Source organism: Etheostoma spectabile, unplaced genomic scaffold (assembly GCF_008692095.1).
Source record: "Etheostoma spectabile isolate EspeVRDwgs_2016 unplaced genomic scaffold, UIUC_Espe_1.0 scaffold00009152, whole genome shotgun sequence".
Classification (NCBI taxonomy): domain Eukaryota; kingdom Metazoa; phylum Chordata; class Actinopteri; order Perciformes; family Percidae; genus Etheostoma; species Etheostoma spectabile.
In genome coordinates this window covers 19675-28522 of record NW_022603662.1, presented here as the reverse complement: position 1 = coordinate 28522, position 8848 = coordinate 19675, and the positions used below count along the sequence as shown (strand labels likewise).

General features: G+C 43.4%; 1 protein-coding gene across 1 annotated transcript; it reads left to right on the top strand.

Annotated features, from left to right (window-relative positions):
* Positions 1 to 888: 888 nt before the first annotated feature.
* Positions 889 to 8765, top strand: LOC116679015 (gastrula zinc finger protein XlCGF49.1-like; the record flags this gene model as incomplete). Its single annotated transcript, XM_032508761.1, has 3 exons — positions 889 to 919; positions 3232 to 3848; positions 8726 to 8765. Coding segments are annotated over 3 exons (688 nt in total), but the record flags the coding sequence as incomplete, so codon positions are not given.
* Positions 8766 to 8848: the final 83 nt, after the last annotated feature.

The following is an 8848-nucleotide window of genomic DNA, read 5'->3' as shown; positions in this document are numbered from 1 at the left end:
GACTCCGTGATTCTGCTTTCCAGGGTTTCTCCTCTGAGAGTTAAGTAGTGAACCAATCAAGAACAATCATTGGTTACCACGGTTACTCAATTTGAAACCCCCCCCCCCCCTTGGGGCAGACGTCAAGCTGGCGACCGGAGGAGGAAAGAAGGAGGAGAATGAGGAGGAGCCTGCAGCGTGGAAGAAGGAAGAGAGGAGGAGGAGCCTGCAGCAGTGAAGGAGGAAGAGGAGGAGGAGGAGCCTGCGCAGTGAAGGAGGAAGAGGAGGAGGAGTCTGCAGCAGTGAAGGAGGAAGAGGAGGAGGAGCCTGTAGCAGTGGAGGAGGAAGAGGAGGAGGAGCCTGCATGCAGTGAAGGAGGAAAGAGGAGGAGGAGCCTGCAGCAGTGAAGGAGGAAGAGGAGGAGTATGTGGTGGGAAGGTTTTGGGACCGCAGAGTGGTGAAGGGAAGAGTAGAGTTTCTGCTGAAATGGAAGGGGTGCTCAGAGTAAGGAGAGTCCAGAATATTATAACTGGTGATTTTGGTCCTATATACACACACACAACACCACACACCACACACACACACATACAACACACCCAATCAACAGCATAATTTTCAGCATTCTCAAGTTGAAGGTTTGGTATGGTCACCATGGCAACAGATAAAAGGAATAATACAAATTATCAGCTAGAGTGAGAATGTATTTCCTAAAAAACACAAGTGTGAGTTATTTGGCTTCTGTCTGCACTCACCTTTCCAGTGAGGAGAACATATGGGAGGCGCAAGACCACCTGGACCTGGACCTGATCACCGAGTACCTGCAGAGACACCAGGAGGAGGAGGAGGAGGAAGAGGAGGAGAGGAGGAGGGCAAGAGGAAAGGGTGTGCAGGGAGCCCTCGGCGACTCAGAGGACGAGGGAGCAAGAGGAAGAAGGAGGAGGTGAGTGAAGGAAAGAGGTTACTCCAACTGAAGAGACCAGGAATCTGATCTCAATATTAATGAATGCTCACAGACGCTTTTCACTAATGTCTTTTGGATTTTTATATAAATGACTCTCGACATTGGTATGAACATCATAAAATCCATGTCTAGTAGTCGGGCTGCAATGGATCACCAATGCTCACGGCTCGGTCTGGATCAGGTTTGAGTCAAAGATCAGATCAGCACAAAAACGTTGTCATGTCAACAGACTTTTTCCTTTATCGTTCCTTTCCCGTTTTTAGACTTTTGAAGTGAAGAACGGAAGTTACAACTATTCTGTAGCCGCTCACTTATCGTGTGTGTGTGTGTGTGTGTGTGTGAGAGTGAGATTGTTCCTACCTGGATCTGGTCCTCTCACAGGACTGATGTGTAGAAGCTTTTTATGTATAGTGCATGTATAGGTCCTGAATATGTGTGTGAGTACTAACAAAAAGTGTGTACACAGAGTGCAGTACAGTAATTTCCCCATTGGGGACTAATAAACAAATTATCTTATCTTATACACAGGCACTAAAATGTTCAGCACAACCTAAGAGGGGGGGGGGGAATCACCAGAGGCTCCACGATACCATATTATCACCATACTTGGTCACGATATGATATTATTGCAATTTTAAACATTCTGCGATATATTTCAATTTATTAGCTTAAAGGAAAACATTGTCAACAGTTTGTTCATCTCACAGGAACTTTATTGCTGTAAAATGTGACGGTTAGGCTGACTAACAAACCAACCTTCATGAATATGTTATAAATGTTGTATACACCTGGCAAACTGAAGTGTTTGTTGTTTTTGCATTTAGTTAAGGTGACTAGCTGTAATACAGCAGCTATGCACTGCTGTGCTACAACAATTAGATTTTAATTAAGGTGGTATAAATGTTTTCTTTGCAAACCCCATGTCTCATATCCATTCTCAGTTGTCCCCTCCTTGTTAAAAAATCAAAAAAAGTTCCAAACACTTGATTTAAACGCAAACGGGCATTTCTGATTTCTTTCTCGATGCTGTCCAGTTATTTTATCTACGTCCTCCAGCACGCTGACATGTATTCATGGACCCAAGCCCGAATAAAACTCTGATCTATTCTTAACTCTTCATTAGATTGGCTTTAAAAGTTTTTAACCACATCTCAGTTTGAATGACAGAAATCTGCTCAGATGAGAACGTAATGAGTGCAACAGATTTTTTAGCAAACGACTGAAAGCAGCAGAACTGATGAGTGTTGGAGCTAATCCTGCTCCATCTCAGGGCATTCAATTAGTATCAAAATCTCAGATGTGGATGTGTGAATCCATTTATTACATAGGATATCGTAGAGACAAATACAGAGTCACCCTACACGGTCTGACTCACGCTCCCTGGACCCCCTGGTCTTATTCACAAGGGGGGGGGGGGGGTCTCCTTGGCCACAGTGGTGTGTGTGTGTGGGGTGGTGTGTGTGTGTGGTGTGTGGTGTGTTGTTGTGTTGTGTGTGGTTGTGTGTGTGTGTGCCTATGCGTTATCTTTCAATTGGAATGTGACTGAGGTTTATGACCCTCAGTTCAGAAAAGGATCAGTGGGGGTGAAAGTGACTGAAACCAGAGACAGGATGTGGCCTCTCTACATCATCATTCACTTCTGACACATTTGTAGAAAAGGGTTATAACAAAATATACCAGAACATCTTATGTTATTGAACAGAGTATTGCAAACAACTTAATGCAACAAACAACAAACTATATACTTATAACAACAAACTTAATGCATGACCAACATGTCTTCATTTATGCTGAATAAATCTTTTAACTTTTAGCTTAAATGTAAATGCAAATCACACACAATGTTTAAGCACATAACATTTTAAATTCCAACAGTAGGCTACAGTTTTTAATATGTATTATTACAAGTTCTATCGTTATCTTTATAATCACAACGTTAGGCATATCTCATAGTTTCCTGATATCGTGCAGCACTAATACTACCTTGAAATATTCAGATGCTGCATAGTGTCACAATATTTTATCTGTATTTGTGTCATCTTTTAGTCTAACTTTTTAATATGTAAATAGTTTTTCTTTCTAAATGATCTGATAATGTTGTGGAGCCGTTGTTTTCATCTTGGTCCGACTAGTTTATAACTGGACCCTTATTACTAAACCTAGCCATCACACATATTTTCCTTCATTTTGTCATGAATTATGACAAAATGAGTTAGAGCAAGTCCGGGGTTTTTAGAAGGTTGTTCACTAACTCTTCCTCTGTCTTTTGCTTTGTTTGTCTGTTGCTATAGAAACAGAGAAGAGGAAAGGGACCAAAATGTCACCACTGTCAACACTGTGACAAATCCTTCACAACATCTGGACATTTAAATCTTCATCAGAGAGTTCACACTGGAGAGAATCTACACAGCTGTGATCTATGTGGTAAAACCTTTTGTAGGAGGGGTAACCTAGTAGTCCACCGACGTGCTCACACCAGAGAGAAACCGTACCGGTGTGAACAATGTGGGAAAACCTTTACTAATAGTAGTAGCTTTAAATCTCACCAGCGCACCCACACTGGAGAGAAGCCGTACAGCTGTGATCTATGTGGTAAAACCTTTTCTAGGAGGGATAGCCTAGTAGTCCACCAACATGTTCACACCGGAGAGAAACCGTACCGGTGTGAACAGTGTGGCAAAACCTTTACTAATAAAACTGGCTTTAAATCTCACCAGCGCAGACACGGTGCAGAGAAGCCGTACAGCTGTGATCTATGTGGGGCAGCTTTCAAACGACAGAACAACCTAAAATCACATCAACGCGTTCACACTGGAGAGAATCTACATAGCTGTGATCTATGTGGTAAAACCTTTTCTAGGAGGGGTAGCCTAGTAGTCCACCAACATGTTCACACCGGAGAGAAACCGTATCGGTGTGAACACTGTGGGAAAATGTTTTCTAAGAGGGGGTGACCTTAAACACATCAACGCATCCACACTGAGAGAAGCCGTACAGCTGTGAACACTGTGGGAAAATATTTTCTGGGAGTAGTACCTTATAAAACATCAACGCACTCACACTGGAGAGAAGCCGTACAGCTGTGATCTATGTGGTCAAACCTTTGTTAGTAGGGCTAGCCTAGTAATCCACCAACGTGTTCACACACCGGAGAGAGACCGTACCGGTGTGACAATGTGGCAAAACCTTTACTAATAATAAAAGCTTTAAATCTCACCAGCGCATTCACACTGGAGAGAAGCCGTACTGCTGCGATCTAGTGGTAAAGCCTTTCTTCGAAGTACTGACTTTAAAAGTCACCAGCTCGTTCACACTGGAGAGAAGCCGCACAGGTGTGAACACTGTGGGAAAATGTTTTCTAAGAGGGGTGACCTTAAAACACATCAACGCATCCACACTGGAGAGAAGCCGTACAGCTGTGAACACTGTGGGAAAGGTTTTCTGGGAGTAGTAACCTTATAAAACTCAACGCGCTCACACTGGAGAGAAGTTGTACAGCTGTGATCTATGTGGTCAAACCTTTTCTTGGAGTGATAGCCTAGTAGTCCACCGACGTGTTCATACCGGAGACAGACCGTACCGGTGTGAACAATGTGGCAAAACCTTTACTAAAATAGTGGCTTTAAATCTCACCAGCGCATTCACACTGGAGAGAAGTCGTACTGCTGTGATCTATGTGGTAAAGCCTTTCTTCGAAGTATTGACTTTAAAAGACACCAGCTCGTTCACACCGGAGAGAAGCCGCACAGGTGTGAGCACTGTGGGAAAATGTTTCTAAGAGTAGTGACCTTAAAACACATCAACGCATCCACACTGGAGAGAAGCCGTACTGCTGTGAACACTGTGGGAAAATGTTTTCTGGGAGTAGTAACCTTACAAAACATCAACGCACTCACACTGGAGAGAAGCCGTACAGCTGTGATATATGTGGTAAGAGCATTTTCTGAGAGCGGTAGCCTTAAATGTCACCAGCGCATTCACACTCGAGAGAAGGCGAAATAGTCTAGTCAGGTACATTAGCTTTAAATAAGCAAACTACAAAGAGACATATGAAAGTGCAGCTTCAAGAAAAAACAAACAATAACTATCTATATATCTATCTAATTGATATGTGTGTATATGTTAGTTTAGTATTAAAGTATGAATTAGGGCTGCATGATTATGGCCTAGATGAAAATCATGATTTTTTGTTGATTTTAACCACAGTAGAGTCTTTTTGTGACATATTATACAAATGTCTAATCTGTCATTTGCCTTTTGGAGATTTTTCCATCTTTTTTGGTCTCTTTACAGTGAGGAAAATAAGTATTTAACACGCTGCTATTTTGCAAGTTCTTCCACTAGAAACCATGGAGGGTCTGAAATTGTCATCGTAGGTGCATGTCCACTGTGGGAGACATAATCTAAAAAAACATCCAGAAATCACAATGTATGATTTTTAACTATTTATTTGTATGATTCAGTTGCAAATAGTATTTGAACACCTGTCTATCAGCTAGAACTCTGATCCTCAAAGACCTGTTAGTCTGTCTTCAACATGTCCCCCCACTCCATTTATCATCCTAAATTAGATGCACTGTTTGAGGTCGTTAGCTGCATAAAGACACCTGTCCCCCCCCATACAATCAATAAGAATCCCACTACTAACATGGCCAAGACCAACGCGCTGTCCAAACACACTAGAGACTAAATTGTCCACCTCCACAAGGCTGGACAGGGCTACGGGGACATGTCCAAGCAGCTTGGTGAAGACAGGTCCACTGTTGGAGCAATCATTAGAAAATGGAAGAAGCTAAACATGACTGTCAGTCTCCCTCAGACTGGGGCTCCATGCAAGATCTCACCTTGTGGGGTCTCAGTGATCTTAAGAAAGGTGAGAAACCAGACCAGAACTACACGGGAGGAGCTGGTCCAGGACCTGAAATGAGCTGGGACCACCGTTTCCAAGGTTACTGTTGGTAATACACTAAGACGTCATGTTTTGAAATCATGCATGGCACGGAAGGTTCCCCTGCTTAAACCAGACCATGTCCAGGCCCGTCTTAAGTCTGCCAACGACCATCTGGAGGATCCAGAGGAGTCATGGGAGGACGTCATGTGGTCTGATGAGACCAAAATAGAACTTTTTGATCATAATCCCACTAACCGTGTTTGGAGGAAGAAGAATGATGAGGACCATCCCAAGACCACCATCCCTACTGTGAAGCATGGGGGGGTAGCATCATGCTTTGGGGGGGGGTTTTCTGCACATGGGACAGGGCGACTGCACTGTATTAAGGAGAGGAGGACCGGGGCCATGTATTACGAGATTTTGGGGAACAACCTCCTTCCCTCAGTTAGAGCTTTGAAGATGGGTCGAGGTCTTCCAACATGGCAAAGACCCGAAGACCACAGCCAGGAGAACCAAGGGGGGGCTCTGGAAGAAGCAGATCAAGGTTCTGGCGTGGCCTTGCCAGTCTCCAGACCTAAACCCAATAGAGAATCTTTGGAGGGAGCTCAAACTCTGTGTTTCTCAGCGACAGCCCAGAAACCTGACTGGTCTAGAGAAGATCTGTGTGGAGGGGGGGCCAAAATCCCTTCTGCAGTGTGTGCAAACCTGGTGAAGGACTACAGGAACCATTTGACCTCTGGAACTGCAAACAAAAGCTACTGTACCAAATATTAACATTGATTTTTTCAGGTGTTCAAATACTTATTTGCAGCTGTATCATACAAATAAATTGTTAAAGAATCATACATTGTGATTTCTGGATTTTTTTTTTTAGATTATGTCTCTCCCAGTGGACATGTCTCTCCCAGTGGACATGCACCTACGAGGACAATTTCAGACCCTCCATGATTTATAAGTGGAAGAACTTGCAAAATAGCAGGGTGTTCAAATACTTATTTTCCTCACTGTTTAACTGCATCCATATTGTTCTACATTCCTCTTATGTTAAAGTTATACGTACAGCTGCAACACATGGAAATGAAAATTATCTGAAATAAATAGCTTAGGATATGTAGATATGTTTGTTAAATGTTACTCTGTGAAAGCTCCTTCACTTGTTTTCATCAATAACTGATTAAAATAGCTGGGGGGGGGACTCATTATGAATGGATCCAGTAACTCCGTCTCACGCTGTTACTCTACCAACTGAAGTTAGTTGCATTCAATAACTTCTTCTGTGTTTGTTGCCGTGGCGACTGTGATATCAGAGTTACCACGGAAACACTGGTACAAATAGAGGTTTGTGTCTCATGCTAAACAATATACAGTTGTGTTAATAATAATTAAAACTGTGGACAAATGTCAGAAGTGTGGACCCGCGCTGTCGCTGCTCTGACTCTGTCGCTGGGAGCCATGTGTGAGTGAATGGGGGGGGGGGGGAGATCCAAAACACAGGCACGGCTTTACAAAAGAAATGGGTCATAAACCATATCGATTTGCTTAGGTTGTGGAGAGGCGGCGAATGCGAGGACATTAGGTGCACCGGTGCCACCTGGGAAAATGTTAGCCGCACCCTAGAGCCCTGTGAGCTAACAGACACTAACTAGCACCCTAGAGCCCTGTGAGCTAACAGACACCAACTAGCACCCTAGAGCCCTGTGAGCTAACAGACACTAACTAGCACCCTAGAGCCCTGTGAGCTAACAGACACCAACTAGCACCCTAGAGCCCTGTGAGCTAACAGACACCAACTAGCACCCTGGAGCCCTGTGAGCTAACAGACACCAACTAGCACCCTAGAGCCCTGTGAGCTAACAGACACCAACTAGCACCCTAGAGCCCTGTGAGCTACCAGACTGGTCACTGCTGTTTGTCTGACAAACAGCACAGACGGACAGATTAGACATTCGTATAATATGTCACAAAAAATTAGATTTTATTTCCATAATTTCCACTTTCAAAATAACTGTGACGTCTGCGAAAGTTTGGCCCCCCTGCAGAGTTAATACCTTGTACCCCCCCCCCCCCCCCCTCCCTCCTGGAAACACTTCTTGTAGCCAGCCAAGAGTCTTTAATTCTTGTTGGAGGTATCTTCGCCCATTCTTCCTTCCTAAAGTCTTCCAGTTCTTTGAGATTTCTGCTCCTTTAAGGTCTATCCATAGATTTACATTATGTTGAGGTCAGGAGATTGTGAAGGCCATGGCAAAACCTTCAGTTTACGCCTCTTGATGTAATCCCCCGTGGAGTTTGAGGTGTATTTAGGATCATTATCCATTTGTAGAAGCCGTCCTCTCTTTAACTTCAGCTTTTTCACAGATGGCATCAAGTTAGCGTCCAAAATTTGCTGAAATTGTATTGAATCCATTTTTCCTTCTACTGGTGAAATGTTCCCTGTGCCATGAGAACAGCTGATTGTGTTCGGGGGGGGAGGAGGTTTGCTAGCTTTTGGCTAATTCTGTGACTTTTAACCCATGTATAATCATTAGTTTTATTAATTTGATCTGTCTTCTTCTTAAATAAACTGAACTGAGTTGAACTTTGACATTTAGTTTCTTCTTATTTTACAGATTTATTCTTTTTTATGACACTCTTATGACATCATACTTCAGTTTATCACAAACATTCAACATCAACACACATCTGGAGATACGTGGTTTTCATTGGACAAGAAGGGAAAAACCTGAAAAGTAACTAGAAGCTCCCCTTCAGAAGATGGCGTAGTGTTGTGTTGATGTTGTGCGTCCATGTTTGGTTAAAACCTCGGCGCTCTGTATCGACCTCTCTTTCTTTCCCATGAGCTGATGTTTTTGAGGGATAACAGCTGATTCCCGTCCATGTTAATGTCTCCCATTCAGGTCTCAGCTCGCCCCCACAGGGGTCAGACCGTTCTCTTAATACATCCATGGGTCCGACCCTCCCACACCTTACACTTCTTCTACTTCTTTTTAATTGCGCCTTGCAACCAGAGAAGAAGAAGC